The 16,000-nt window shown below is 42.6% G+C and overlaps 1 protein-coding gene across 1 annotated transcript in view; it reads left to right on the top strand.

The window, feature by feature from the left end:
* Positions 1–16,000, top strand: part of LOC127000405 (alpha-1,6-mannosyl-glycoprotein 2-beta-N-acetylglucosaminyltransferase-like) — a 38,995-nt gene that overhangs the window by 22,204 nt on the left and 791 nt on the right. Inside the window, exons 3-7 of the mRNA XM_050864101.1 lie at positions 9,473–10,413; positions 11,260–11,495; positions 11,781–11,891; positions 12,918–13,116; positions 15,498–15,712. Of these exons, the coding sequence (XP_050720058.1) occupies positions 9,481–10,413; positions 11,260–11,495; positions 11,781–11,891; positions 12,918–13,116; positions 15,498–15,712 (1,694 nt within the window). The 5' untranslated portion in view covers positions 9,473–9,480. The remainder of the gene's footprint in view (positions 1–9,472; positions 10,414–11,259; positions 11,496–11,780; positions 11,892–12,917; positions 13,117–15,497; positions 15,713–16,000) is intronic.

Below are 16,000 nucleotides of genomic sequence, written 5' to 3'. Positions count from 1 at the left end.
GGAAAGAGAGCAGGAGAAGGAAGAGGAAAAGTAGGAGAAGAAGTGGTGGAAAAGGAGGAGGAGAAGGAAAAAGAGAAGGAAGAAGAGAAGAAAGAAGAAGAAAAAAAAGAAGAAAAAGAAGAAAAAGAAAATGAAGAAGAAAAAAAAGAAAAAGAAAAAGAAAAAGAAAAAGAAGAAGAAGAATGGACCGAAATAAAAGTATGGCGCAGATGAGAAAGATAATAAAAAAAGGAAGAACACAGCAAGACGAATATATAACATAAACAAAAACCGTAAATGAAAACCAGAGAACACAAATAATATCTTCGACCTTTTTCCTCTCTTTTTCGTTCCTTCGAGTCTTCCGTAACACGATAACATGCAAACTTCCACTTGTGTCATGTCTTTTTGTGTGTATGCGCGGCGCTACATATGCAATTAAAATGAACTTTCTCTTTTTTCATCCTCTCTCTGCATACGCCTCCAGTCAGTCAGTCAGTCAGTCAGTCAGTCAGTCAGTCAGTCAGTCAGTCAGTCACTCACTCACTGTGTGTGTCTGTGTGTGTGTGTGTGTGTGTGTGTGTGTGTGTGTGTGTGTGTGTGTGTGTGTGTGTGTGTGTGTGTGTGTGTGTGTGTGTGTGTGTTTTATTTTTCAAGTCACACATAGTACACAGTAGTTCAAACACATAATTCACTCAATTCCTTTTCACAAAACTTCTATTTCAGGAATCGAAGCTAAAGTTAATGCTCACACTTCGGTTTTAAGTCGCATTGGAATCCCTGTACTATATAGATCGTGAAACTCCTACTGATATCGCTTCTTCTTTGATTCGATATATATTCCTGGACTGACAAAAAAAATAGCTCTGCTGATATTGTTTTTCCTTGCTTTGGTATCCGTTCCTGGACTAGCAAATCTACTGCTTATATGGCTTTTTCCCCCATTCGGTATCTGGCCTGGTAAATCTCCTGCTGATATTGCATTTTCCTTGATTGCTCTTCTATCTTGAGTATTTTATTTTTTCAGTATAGATCAAGATTCACTCACACGCTACATATTAAAGAAAAGAATAGTGCTGATCAGGTTTTATATTCACTTCCTCGATCTAAGTTCACTAATGAGACTTTCACCTGTATAATGCTGACCCTCGTATGCACACTGGCTTGCGACACACATGGAGGTAAGATGCCGGGCGAGTTGATATGCCATGAAGAGAAGGTGCATTGAGACGGCGAAGCTGGGAAAGGAAGGGGGGGAGGGAATACTGAGGGGGGGGAGGGAATACTAAGTCGAATCATGCACTGAATATAATACAGGAAAGTTGAGTAACTGTATGACGTGCGAGAGAGGTCGAAGGGGGCGATGAGGACGAACAATAGGCTGAAGTGAAGGAGAGGGAGTGAAGGGAAATGGAGATGAAAAAAAATGAAGGTGACATGATTCTTTGTGGTTGATTACTAAAGGAAAATGATACTCGTCTTATCTATGCAATTTTAAGAGGCGAGAATATTGTTTGTTTGCTTGTTTGTTTGTTTTTGTGTGTATATGAGAAAGTAGAGATGACTGAAAAACACAACAGAAACAGGAAGCTCTCTTGTCATTCGTGAACAGAATAACAAGAATATCCAAAATCACCCCATTCAAAACACACACACACACACACACACACACACACACACGGCCCTGTAGCTCAGTGGACAGAGCATCTGCCTCACAACCAGAAGGACCGGGGTTCGATTCCCCGGCCGGGTGAAGATAAGTTGGGTTTATCTTCTTTCACGTGTAGCCCCTGTTAACCCAAAGATCGGTACTATAAATGAGCTCTGTGCTTAGGGGAACGGCTGGCTGTCTCGAGAGAGACCCACAGCAAACCAAGAGGTGAATTACACACGCACACACACAAAGAAAAAGACAAGGTAAATTAAAATACATATGATTTGAAGTTCTTAAAATTGTTAAAGTCGTGGGAAGGAGGAAAAACAGAAGAAGAAAAGCTTCTCCAGAGTTTAAAAGTGAAAGTTACGAGAGGGTAAAGATACGGACAACAGCCAGAGATTTGATTCCTGAAAAGTCTGACCCCTGAAAAAAAAAGAAAAAAAAAACAGAAAATTTACGCAAAGTTTACTAGTGAAAGGAATGAGAGGGTAAAGATAGTGGAAACAGATTATATTCATGAATCTCATGACACCTGGAATAAAAAAAATGAAAAAAAATTACCATGAGAAAATTTACGCGGAGTCATTGAGGTGAATGTGAAAATGGATGTGGATGCAGGAAGAGTTACAGGAAGTGGAGTTTACTGAGCAGTGTGGAGGCGAGGTGGAGATGTGGTCCATTTGATATTTTGATCCTCTCCATTTCAAACCCTTTTCATCTATCACGATTTTGTCTGTCTCTATTACTGAGCAGTGGAGAGCGAGGCGATGTGGTCCATTTGACGGGTTGATTCTTCTCATTTTAACTTCCTTTCATATCTCAGTTTCATATATTTCTCTATTTTCTGGGAGTGGGGGTTGAAGAGAGACATATACATATATTCTCATTTTAACTTCCTGTTATATCTCAGTTTCACATTTTTTTCTATTTTCTGGGAGTGGGGTTTGAAGAGAGACATATAGGCTACATATATTCTCATTTCAACTTCCTTTTATATCTCAGTTTCACATTTTTTCTATTTTCTGGGAGTGGGGTTTGAAGAGAGACATATAGGCTACATATATTCTCATTTCAACTTCCTTTTATATCTCAGTTTCACATTTTTTCTATTTTCTGGGAGTGGGGGTTGAAGAGAGACATATATACACCCTAAAACATTTCTTACCAAGCTTTTTTATTGCTATGTTTCTTTCCACGGTATTCATTTCATTCTTATTTCTACATTTTTATCTCTTTTTATTCATTTTGTCCGCTTTTAGTTCCTGAGTGTTTCTGATACATTCCTTTCCTCTTTGCTAATTATTTCTAAGAGGTAAACCATTTAGACATTTGTTTTCGTATAAGAGATCTGAGTAGTTAGCAGTTTTCTTTCACTCGTAACCTCCTGTCCTATTAGTTAAGTGTATGTTCGTCTGTGCATCTTCCTGCCTCCGACTTAAACTCCCCTCCCGAAATTGACTTCTCTTTTGGCCACTCAAACTCTTTTTTATAGTTTTTTTGTCTTTTTTTCCCCTTGAGCTATTTCCTTCACTGTAAAAAAAGATCCTTCAAATCTGACCGCCACTTCCTGCCGTCAACAGTTCCCTTCGTGGTTAAGTAATTTCGAGGCCACATCCGTTTTCGGCGCGCGGTCCGAATAATTATAATGTTGTGAAGATACAGACATTTTACATAACATTTAAAACAAACCAAACATCTAAGTATAAACAACTAGACATTCGATTAACATTCTTCACTCTTACCAGTAGCCTCTCTCTCTCGTCTCTAATGTTCTCTGCATAACATTTAAATAAAGAAAACTAAACATCTGTGAATAAACAACTTGACATTCACTTAACATTCTTCAGTTTTGTATCAGTAGTCAACATGTTCTCATCCCTCTCTCTGGTGTCTCTCATTCTCTACATAACGCTTAAATTACGCAGACTAAACACCTAAGTAAATAACACGACATTCGATTTACATTTCTCACTCTTTTGTCTGTAGTCCATCTTTCTCATCCCTCTCTGCTCTCACATTCTCTACATAAGTAAAATTAGCAGACTAAATATCTAAGTAAACAACTCGGCATTCGATTTACATGCTTCACTTTTGTATCAGTAGTCAATCTCTTCTCATCCCTCTCATCTATTTAGCTCTACGTAGCATCTAAATAAAGATAAGTAAAAGTCTGTAAGTAAACAACCCGACATTCGATTTGCATTCTTTTCTCATTGCCAGTTCGTCTCTCACGTCGGTACTGTCAGAACCTTCCACCACTCACATCAACTACTTCCAAAGGCCGATAACAAGACTAATCGGGTTCTAATGAGTGCTTTGTTAGGTTCATGGTACAGAAGAAGGGTCACACTACCAGAAGGGTCATAATGCTATCCCTGGAAATGCCCCAAACTCCTGCCGAAGTCTTGTTAAATATAAGTGCTTGGGCGACATGTCTCATCCCCCCGGCCTCTCCTTTTCCCTCGCACCTCATTAAGCGTTGTCTGGGCTACCCTCACAACCCTAATAGACACTGATGGATACACGAACGCAATCAATAAGGGCTTCATGCAGGCCCACACTCCCATCACGGCTAACACAAGGTCGCCCCTACGTATGCTCACTACAGGGCCGCCTTTTATAGTACAGTGTCACCCATTATCCTCACTCCAGGGCCAGTTGTCATGTTCCAGGGTCACCCATAATCCATAATACAGGGCTTCGTGATCCTTACTTCAGGGCCACTTTCATCGCCACCTACTATCCTTACTCCAGGGCCGGATAAATATATAATGCTCGGTACAGGGCCATCAAGTCAGCTGTTTTCTGATGTCACGTGAGATTGTCTTCGCCGAGTTGCCTTCTTTAGTGTGTTAATAACCGCCATTGTACTTAATCTCCGCCACCATCACCACTGTCGTTAATACCCATTCCACCTCTACCATGAATGCAATGATTGATAATGGAGGAGGGAAGGAAGGAAGAAGGGAGGGTGGGAGGGATGGAGGAAGGAAGGAAGAAGGGAGGGTGGGAGGGATGGAGGAAGGAAGGAAGAAGGGAGGGTGGGAGGGATGGGGGAAGGAAGGAAGGGAGGATGGGAGGACAGAAAGGAGGGAGGGGGAAGTAAGGGATGGAAGGAAAGGAATGAAGGAGAGAGGGAGGGGGGAAGGAAGGGATGGGAGGAAATGAAGGAGGGAGAGAGGAAAGGAGGAAGGATAAATGATGGGAGGAGAAGAAGGGAGAGAGGCTGGGAGGAAACAAAGGGATGGGAGGAAAGGAAGGAGGGAGAGGGAGGGAGGGAGGAAGGGATGGGAGAAGCGGAGGAAACAAGAGGTGAAATATGCCAGTCACACCTCCATTCATTATAGATTCGTGACACACACACACACAAAGCACAATGCACATCGTTTCACAAGTTTCTCACGCGTGTAAGTGGAGCAAAAAAAAAAAAAAAATAGCATGTCATTCACTTATTTTTATCACTTTTCTCATTATTATTATTATTATTATTATTATTATTATTATTATTATTATTATTGTCGTTATCATCAAACCCTCTTTATCAAACAAGTTACGTAGAAAAATGTTCGTAAAAAATGGCGATCGTTATTTGACCGATGATGCGACGACCCGATGCCGATAATTACGTTAATGGATTCACATATTCTCTCTCTCTCTCTCTCTCTCTCTCTCTCTCTCTCTCTCTCTCTCTCTCTCTCTCTCTCTCTCTCTCTCTCTCTCTCTCTCTCTCTCTCTCTCTCTCTCTCTCTCTCTTTCTCTCTCTCTCTCTCTCTCTCTCTCTCTCTCTCTCTCTCTCTCTCTCTCTCTCTCTCTCTCTCTCTCTCTCTCTCTCTCTCTCTCTCTCTCTCTCTCTCTCTCTCTCTCTCTCTCTCTCTCTCGTTTTTCATTTTTTTCTTTCTCTTCTTTTTCTTCTTTCGTTCTAAATTTCTTTTTTCTTTTTTTCCTTTTTCTTTCTTTCCTTCTCTCTCCCTATCTATTTATCCATCTTCCTTTCGTTAATTCTCTCTCTCTCTCTCTCTCTCTCTCTCTCTCTCTCTCTCTCTCTCTCTCTCTCTCTCTCTCTCTCTCTCTCTCTCTCTCTAATACTCTGCAGATTTAACGCCTTCATTTCGATTCTGTTTTCTTCTTGCTGCGACATTTCTCGAAACTTTCGAGCACCAAGACACTGACAAGCGATGTAGTGCTGAACGCTATTCATAAAACATCGTCAAAGTTATACGTGGGTAACTTTGTGCTATTTATTATTTCAGAAGTCAAAAACACGTACCCGCGGTGAGTGACATTTACAATTATTATTTTAAGAGAAGAAAATCCGGTCTTTTTTATTCCTACAGTGAAAAAAAGAACTGTAGCTACGATATTATACTGAATTCTTACGGGAAAGATGACGTTTTTTTTTTTTGTCAATACTCGTGGAAAATACCCGCGGTGAGTTACATTTACAATTATTTTTTTAAGAGAAGGAAATCCTGTTTTTTTTTTTTTTTTATTCCTACAGTGAAAAAAAGAACTGTAGCTACGATATTGCAAGTACTTAATTCTCACGGGAAAGATGACTTTTTTTTTTTTTATGTCAATACTCAGCGGAAAATATAAACAACAAAAAAATAACGCGTCGTGGTAATAGATCTTGCACCTGACATAATGATAAAAAAATATATATCTAGATTAAATTCATTCACGTAATTTTTGTATTTTTTTCATGTCAAGTCATCACAGCATGTCGAGTCGGTGGTGCAAGAGACGAGACTTTCCTTAGAAGTCTGCAGTGGCTTCATCAAACACGTGTACCCAATTTACATTCCTCCCAATTTACATTCCTTTACTTATCAATTTATTTATTTATCCGCGCTAAGTCATCACACGAAGCAGAGACCGTAACGCAGCACACAAGCATGTCCTTAAAAAAAAAATGCACATTGGGTTTACAAAATATATATATATACCGTACTCTGTTATTTATGTATATACTTATTTTTTTTTTTATTTGTGCTTAGTCGCCACAAGAAGGTATTAATTTACTTACTTTATAACTTTATTAACTTATCAAAATATATATACTCCTTTGTTATTTATGTATATACTTATTTTTTTGTTTATTGGTGCTTAGTCACCACAGGAAGCTTGCAATTTACTTCTTTTATAACTTTATTCACTTATTTTTTACCTTGGCGCAACACAAAGGTTTCCATTAAGAAGTGCACATTGGCTTAACAAAAAATATATACTCTTGCTATTCTTGTATCTATCATTTTACATTTTTATTTGAAACTAGTCGCCACAGGGAGCTATCAATTTACTTTTTATAACTTTACTCACTTATTTTTACCTTGGCGCAGCACAAGGATTTCCTTTAAGATGTGCACATTGTCTTAACAAAAAAATATATACTCATGCTATTCATGCATCTATCATTTTACATATCTGTTTCAAACTAGTCGCCACAGAGAGCTATCAATTTGTATATTTATTAGCAGTGAGTCGCCACAGGAACCCTGACCGGTGACGCAACAGGCAAGCATTTCCTTTAATATGTGCATCGACTTAGAAAATATATATACTCAGTTATTTATGTAGTTTTCAAATTATTTATTCACTCGCACCAAGTCGACACAATAAGCCAGGCCGTGACGCAACAGGCAATATATATACTCCAAATTATATAAATATATACTCCATTGTCATTCATTTTATTCATTTATTCGTGCTTTGTCGCTACAGGAAGCAATCAGTTTACTCATTTATTCGTACCAAGTCGTCACAGGAAGCCCGGCAATGACGCAACCGACGTGTATTTCCCGCGCGTCCGTCATGCGAGGACTTCAGCGGCAGGAGCGGCGGTGTGTCCCTCCGCGGCGGCAGGCAGCAACGCCCCTAAACATGTGGCCACGCAGGCGGACAATACACATCCGGGACATATGTTTCATGCACAACGCGGCGCTACACACACACACACACACACACACACACACACACACACACACACACACACACACACACACACACACACATATCCTTCTCATCCTTTACATACCCTTTGTCTTTCTTCTGGTATGTAATATTCTCAACATCCTTCCTTCCTATCCCCCCCCCCCTCGTGAAGCTCAAGTGGAGACGTAGTCAAAGCATTAATAGTTATCAGAGTGGCTTCCGAAGTGTTTGTTCCGGTGCTCCGCGCGTGCTGAAGTGACTGAAAGCATCGAGAGAGTGAAGTGTGCCTCGTGGCCGTAATTAGGACAAAAAAGGTGGAGTGGCCATGCTTTTTTGGGACCATCAGATCTGGCATGTAAAATATAGTACACGGCGAGCTTAAATTCTCTCTCTCTCTCTCTCTCTCTCTCTCTCTCTCTCTCTCTCTCTCTCTCTCTCTCTCTCTCTCTCTCTCTCTCTCTCTCTCTCTCTCGTGTGTGTAGGGGGGGGTAGGGGGGTAGGAGGGGGGGCGTATGTATAGGTATGTGTGTGTGTGTATTTCACTACCACGGCCTCATCCCGTGTTGGACTCGTAATCGCCAGCAGGTACCTTCCCAACATGAGCAAGTGCTCTTTATCATCGATCTATGGGTACTGCCAGGACCTCACACACCCCATCCCCCTTGCTCAAGGAGGGACATTAACCACTCCTAGTCAACGGAAAGAATCCAACCTGGCGCCCTGTCAGACTGTGAAGTTTTCCAGCGAAGAGCTCGAACCAGTTGCGCCACGGTGTGTGTGTGTGTGTGTGTGTGTGTGTGTGTGTGTGTGTGTGTGTGTGTGTGTGTGACCTATTATTTATCGTCGCGTGACTCGTATACCTTTAGGTAAACACGTAAAAAAACATCACCATTATTATCATTATTATAAACAGAGGCAGCAACAGGTGTAGTAGTAGCAGTAGGATGAAATTTTTCTGAGCACACGATCACGCTACACAGTTTTCTGTCACGCGTTTCTTTAATTTAGTCATGAATGGCGAAGTGGGTGACGGCGGGAAAGTAGAATGAAACACGCGAATAGTAGTTGTAGCAGTAGTGGTAGTAGTAGTAGTAGTAGTAGTAGTAGTAGTAGTAGTAGTAGTAACTCATTCCAAAAAACGCAAATCATATCACACGAGCAGAAAAAAAGAGGAAGGAAGGAAGGGAGGATGAGAGGGAGACAAAGAGAGGGATCGAGGAAGAAAATGAGTAGGAGGAAGAGGAGGCGGAGGGAGGGGGGAGAGAGTGTGCAACCCCCCTCTTCTCCTCCTGTATTTTGCCACTCGCACCCGACACTTCACACGGGAGCGGCCTTGAGTCACGGGCTGAGTGGCTCGCGTTGTTTCGTTGTGATGGAATAGGTTTGAGCACACCGTCATGCTACACTGTTTCCTGTCAGGCGTTTGTTTTTCATTTGGCTGTGAGTGGCGAAGTGGTGACAACGTGAAACTAGACCTAGACATGCGATGGAGCAGTATTAGTATTAGTGGTAGTTTTTACAGCATGGGAGGCAGCTCAAGGGCAAAAAATAAAAACAAAAAAAAGTCCGCTACGCTACTCCCACAAAAGAGAGAAAAAAAGAGGCCAGAGGAGAGGTCAGTTTCGGGTGGAGAGGTGTCTAGATACTCTCCTGGTAGTAGTAGTAGTAGTAGTAGTAGTAGTAGTAGTAGTAGACAGGACAGGAATACGGGTGGGACGGAAGTTGGGTACCAAGCAATTATCAAACAAGCGAGGAACACAATCGCTATTAGAGAAGAAAAAAAAAAAAAACGACAATCAACAAGTAAACACATGCTTCAATAATCGACTAAGCAAACACCGCTGCCCAGAACCATTTAACATTCTCTATACCTTCCACTAACACCACCCATTCCCTGCCTTCCAGAGCTAACCATGCGGATGCTGCGGACGCTAAAGAGGACACTAGCGGTGTTGGCGTTCGTCTGCATGACCTTGAAGATACAGCTGGAACTTCGACTGGTGAGAGAGGGAAGAAACATCGGAGGATACTCGCCCTGGTGGGGAAACGAGACCCTGGGGCACCTCCGCGCCTTCCCTAAGCTTGCCAGGAGACCAAACATTACCCTGAGTGTCTTACGAGCTACAACGAGTGATGGGATGGTGAACGTACTGCCGGGTTATGAGAATTTGACTCGTGCGCATGAACAAGAGGGAAAATCAGACCCAAAGACCTCCAATAGGAAGATACTGAGTGATGTGACGAATAAGACGAATCCTGCAGCGGGGAAAACTTCAGGGGCAGGGGCAGGAACGGGGGCGGGGACAGTCTTCAGGAACTCCGGCCTTATCGAACACACTGTCACGGCCGCAGAGTCTCCTAGCAACCACAAAACACGGGCGGGAATATTTGCTAAGCTCAGAATATACGATGGAGAGAACACCATCGATACGGAGGCTATTTATTCCTCGCAGAGAAGGGAGGTTGTCGGGGGGGAGGGGACGAATGCATCAGATGACAACACATCGATTGCTCAAAGTGATGGGAAGAAAGAGACAACGCGGAGAGAGAAGCCGCCGAACGTGATAATCCCGAAACATAAGAATGGTACTAGTGTTCCGAGGAGGGCGTTGGTGCCCATGCCGAAGATTGGACAGAGACCACCGCAGCCACTAGCACGTAAGGTCAAGTCATCGGCTTTATTAAGAGGAGTCTCCCATGACGTCGACAAGCACGAGGTGTCCTTGACGAAAGAGGAAATCGCGCAGATCAAGGAGGAACTGACGCAAGAGAATGAGCTGCAGACGGTGTATAATCAAGAACGCTTTGGTCCGGTTCTGAGGAATACGACGATTCTCCTTGTACAGGTGAGTTTGTACCGGAGTTTTCTTAATTGCCTGAGCTTCCATGGTGCGGAAGTGATGATGATGATGATGATTTCTGCTACTATTCATATTTCCTAGATATATTCCCGTTTGTAATCAGGAGTAACTTATCTGCACTTGCGGACATAACCTTTTTCCCTCTTCTACTTCACAAAAACCTAGTGGGTATCAATCTAAAGGTAACATGCACTACGTAGACAGTTATATAAAAAGATGAAATGAATAGAGAATGTTAACAACAAAAAAAATGAATATGATGGACAGGCAATTTTTTTAGCTGTCAAAACCTAACGTAGCCAACTAGTTATTTACAGACAAGCAACGTGTTCAGTAATTTCACAGCGAAATTTCCCACAACTGTATAACCACACACACACACACACACACAGCTGTCCTTGTAACCTACCCACAGAAATAAACTAGCCAACAATGTCCTCTATTGTTTCCTACCGTTATATGTGGCCACTGCAAGGATATAAATTTTCAGATATTTTGTTGCATTTCCGATTGCATATGTATAGCTGTACACATATGTATAGCTGTACACATATGTATAGCTGTACACATATCCACTGACAATTATAGCTGACAAATATAAGTTGTATATATGTATTGACAAATAAACTCAATCAGGCAATAATATTAATCAACCGGGCATTCAAAAAAGCAATTTATCATTTTGAACACGACTGCATTTCAAAATGTTCTCAATGCAGCAGCTGTGAAGAACTACTGTTGACAATGCATGGGGAGACATTCAACATTCTCTCTCTCTCTCTCTCTCTCTCTCTCTCTCTCTCTCTCTCTCTCTCTCTCTCTCTCTCTCAGGTGCACAAAAGGCTTGAGAATCTTCGGTACCTGGTGGCGAGTCTGCGGGCCGTGCAGGGCATCAAGGAGGCGATGGTCGTCTTCAGTCACGACTTCTGGGACTCCGACATCAACGCCTTCGTCCGAAACATCACCGACTTCAGGGTGATGCAGATGTTCTTCCCGTTCTCCATCCAGCTGTACCCGCTCCTCTTCCCCGGCCGCGACCCCACCGACTGCTCTTGGAACACGAAGGCGTAAATACGATAAAGTTTAGGTCTTGTTAAGAATAGGCGTCATGGGGTATCGAAGCGGTTTCACGGGGGTGTCCGAAACAATTCTCAATAAAAAGAACGATTACAGCACAATTTATTTTGTATTGGTGGTTAATATTACTGTAGTAGTAGTAGTAGTAGTAGTAGTAGTAGTAGTAGTAGTTAGTAGTAGTAGTAGCAAATCAGTAGTATGGTAAAGATTCGTTTTCTTCCTCTAGTCTAAGTGTTCGATATCTCCCATAACATTTATTTCTTGTTCTCATGCAGGGAAGGGAAGGACAAGGCGTGTCTGAATGCCAACTGGCCGGACAGCTACGGACACTACCGCGAGGCCTCCTTCACGCAGATCAAACATCACTGGTGGTGGAAGATACATCGGTAAGACGAGACGAGACAAGATGGCAAGGCAAGGCGGGGGAAGGGCCGGGAGAATTAGGAGGGAAAGGACAAAACAATGAGTGCATAAGAGGATACAACAAGTGTGAAGAAAGATTAAATATGAGAAGGCTTGGGAAAATAAAGGAAAAAAAAAGAAAAGTTCATATGGAGGTCAAAACAAAGAGCGTGATGAAAGGATAAATATGAGAAAGTATGAGAAAATAAGGAGGAAAAGAAGAAAAAATGAGTATAAGGGGATGAAACGAAATGTGTAATGAAAGAATGTGAAAAATAGTATAGGAAATCAGGGGCCTTGTCCGCCCTCGTATGGAGTATGCATCTCACGTGTGGGGGGGGCTCCACTCACACAGCTCTCTTGGACAGAGTGGAATCTAAGGCTCTTCGTCTCATCAGCTCTCCTCCTCTTACTGATAGTCTTATACCTCTTAAATTTCGCCGCCATGTTGCCTCTCTATCTTCTATCGATATTTTCATGCTGACTGCTCTTCTGAACTTGCTAACTGCATGCCTCCCCCCCTCCCGCGGCCTCGGCACACACGACTTTCTACTCCAGCTCATCCCTTTACTGTCCAAATCCCTTACGCAAGAGTTAACCAGCATCTTCATGCACTCTTTCATCCCTCACGCTGGTAAACTTTGGAACAATCTTCCTTCATCTGTATTTCCTCCTGCCTACGACTTGAACTCTTTCAAGAGGAGGGTGTCAGGACACCCCTCCTCCCGAAACTGACCTATCTTTCGGCCACTCCTCTAACTCTTTTTAGGAGCAGTGAGAAGCGGGCTTTTTTTTAACATTTGTTGCCTTTTTTTATGCCCTTGAACTGACTCCTCTGTTGTAAATAAAAAAAAAAGAGTGTAACATGACATAAAATTACACTTTACATAGCGAGGAGGAAAAAAGACTGCTTGAGCTATATAATCATGGCGCTGGAGGAAAAAAAGAGAAAGAAAAAAAAAAGTTGCGAGTGATCAATGACCTTTTCTTATCAATCAATCTTCCTGCAGGGTGTTCGAGGGCCTGCGGGTGACCCAGAACAACTACACCGGCCACGTGGTATTCCTGGAGGAGGACCACTACGTCTCCCCCGACCTGCTGCACGTGTTCGGCCTCATGCAGCGCATCCGCCCCGCCCTCTGCCCCTCCTGCAAAGTCTTCGCCCTCGGGAACTACAACAAGATGAACCCGAACGTTTACAAGAACTACGTGAGTCGAGGAATTTGTTTGATTTTGTCCATTTTCTCCTCTTTTGGTTAATGGCTAGCCTACTCGAGAAACGTTCTTGAGTTTATGTTGTTCGTTCTAACGTTTCTTTTAGCCTTTTTTAGACATTTAGCTCAATCGAGAGGGAAAGAATATTGGGTTGTGTTCTCAGTATATTTTCTTTATTCATGGAGGCAGCGAAGGAGAGTGTTTGTATATTAATCTGTCGCCTTGTTAGTTATAGGTTACATAAGGGACATGACCATCTTGCATCTTTCAGGTATATTGATTTTCTTTGTTTGTCGAGAGGAAGGAACAGCAGGTGAATGTACGTATGGTAATTGGCTCTTTGTTTCTGGCTCGGCACGTCATGTAACTTGTAAGGCACGCTGGTATGTAGGCATCGTGTATATAGTGATGTGTGGAATATATGGCAGCAATTGCACCATTCATTCCATACATCTCTAAATCAACGTTGCCTCCTACTATTTTTTTGCAGATTTCCGACCCAAAAACTGCCTCCTCGACCCCTTCATATATAGTTATCGTTAAAATGGTTCAGAACATAAGAACATAAGAACGAAGGAGTCTGCAAGAGGCCGGTAGGCCTACACAAGGCAGCTCCTTTGACCATAAGCTCCCGTGTATCTAACCCCACTTAATATCGCTGTCCATGAATTTATCTAATCTATTTTTTAATGTGACAATTGTATTGGCACTCACCACATGACTGCTAAGCCTATTCCACTCATCCACCACCCTGTTAGTAAACCAATTTTTGCCTATGTCCCTGTTGAATCTGAATTTATCCAGTTTAAACCCATTACTTCGTGTCCTACCCGGTTCTCTTACCAACAAAACCTTATGAATATCTCCCTTATTAAAGCCCTTTATCCATTTATAAACCTCGATCATGTCTCCACGCACCCTTCGCCTTTCTAGAGAATGCAAGTTTAACTGTTTGAGTCTTTCCTCGCATGGCAAGTTTCTCAACCCCTGAATCATCTTAGTCATCCTCCTCTGCACCGATTCTAACATTTTGATATCCATTCTATAGTAAGGTGACCAGAACTGAACCGCATAGTCAAGATGAGGTCTAACTAATGCTAAATATAGTTTGAGGAAGACTTTGGAGCTTCTGTTGCTTACGCTCCTTGAAAGAAATCCCAGTACCCTATTTGCTCGATTTCTAGCTTGAATGCATTGTGCCCTTGGACGGAGATCAGAGCTCACTAAGACCCCTAAATCTCTCTCGCACCCAGACCTGCTTATGAGAGTGTCATTTAAGCAATAGTTACGAGAAGGGTTGTTCCTACCTACACTCAGAATACTGCACTTCCCTACATTGAACTCCATCTGCCATTTATCCGCCGTCATACAATGTTTTTATTTATTTATTTATTTATTTTTTTTTTTACCGCTGAGACAGCTCAAGGGCGCAAAAAAAAAAAAAAAAAAAAAAAAAAAAGGCCCGCTACTCACTGCTCCTGAACAGAGGTCAAAGGAGTGTCCAAAATCATAGGTCAATTTCGGGAGGAGAGGTGTCCTGATACCCTCCTCTTGAAAGAGTTCAAGTCGTAGGCAGGAGGAAATACAGATGAAGGAAGATTGTTCCAGAGTTTACCAGCGTGAGGGATGAAAGAGTGAAGATGCTGGTTAACTCTTGCATAAGGGGTTTGGACAGTATAGGGATGAGCATGAGTAAAAAGTCGTGTGCAGCGGGGCCGCGGGAGGAGGGGAGGCATGCAGTTAGCAAGTTAAAAAGAGCAGTGAGCATGAAAATATCGATAGAAGATAGAAAGAGAGGCAATATGGCGGCGGAATTTGAGAGGTAGAAGACTATCAGTATGAGGAGGAGAGCTGATGAGACGAAGAGCCTTTGATTCCACTCTGTCAAGGAGAGCTGTGTGAGTGGACCCCCCCCACACACACATGAGATGCATACTCCATACGAGGGCGGACAAGGCCCCTGTAAATGGACAGCAACTGTGCGGGGGAGAAGAACTGGCCGAGACGGAGACGGTGTTTAGTTCATCCTGGAGAATACTAGCGTCCTGGTCCGACTCAATTACTCTACCGATCTTGGTATTATCTGCAAACTTACTGATATCACTACTAGTTCCTGTATATAAGTCATTGATATAAATAATAAACAAAAGTGGACCTAATATCGAACCTTGTGGGACCCCACTCGTAACACATCTCCAGTCAGATCTTTTACCATTGATTTGTTGGTGTTTTTTTGCAATAGCTATGGCTCAGAAACTGGTAAATACGAGGCTCTGAGTACGATAATCTGGCAACGGTGATTTCTATATACACGATACCCACATAACAGTGTCTTGCATCTTCCAACCTTACAACTTCCGCGTCTCCCTCGCCAGGTGGAGCGCGGCGACTGGTGGGTGACGAAGTACAACCTAGGTTTCGCCATGGACGCGGCAGTGTGGAGGCACCTCGCGCTCTGCAAAGTTAAGTTCTGCAACTTCGACGACTACAACTGGGACTGGACGCTCAACAACATGGCCCAAACCTGTTTCTCCCACCGCGTCTCCATGCTGGCCATCAGGCTGAGCCGCGTCCTGCACGTGGGCACCTGGTAAGGCACACACACACACACACACACACACACGAAAACTAACAAACTTTCTTCTTCGTTTAACGTCCTTATAATAAAAAATAAAAAAAACCAATCTAACAAAAGCAACTTTACATGCACTCAAGCAAACATAAATTCAAGACAAACAAACAACGCACGAAAAACTCACTTGTTAACACCCATACACTCCTTTACACTATTACATTTCCCTCTTTATATGCCTAGTACGTACATGATTTCTGCTGCCTGCTCTTCTATGTTTCCTCCACCTGCCACTGACCCCTGTCC

This window comes from Eriocheir sinensis, chromosome 18 (genome assembly GCF_024679095.1).
Source record: "Eriocheir sinensis breed Jianghai 21 chromosome 18, ASM2467909v1, whole genome shotgun sequence".
NCBI lineage: Eukaryota > Metazoa > Arthropoda > Malacostraca > Decapoda > Varunidae > Eriocheir > Eriocheir sinensis.
This window is presented reverse-complemented; position numbering and strand designations above follow the sequence as displayed.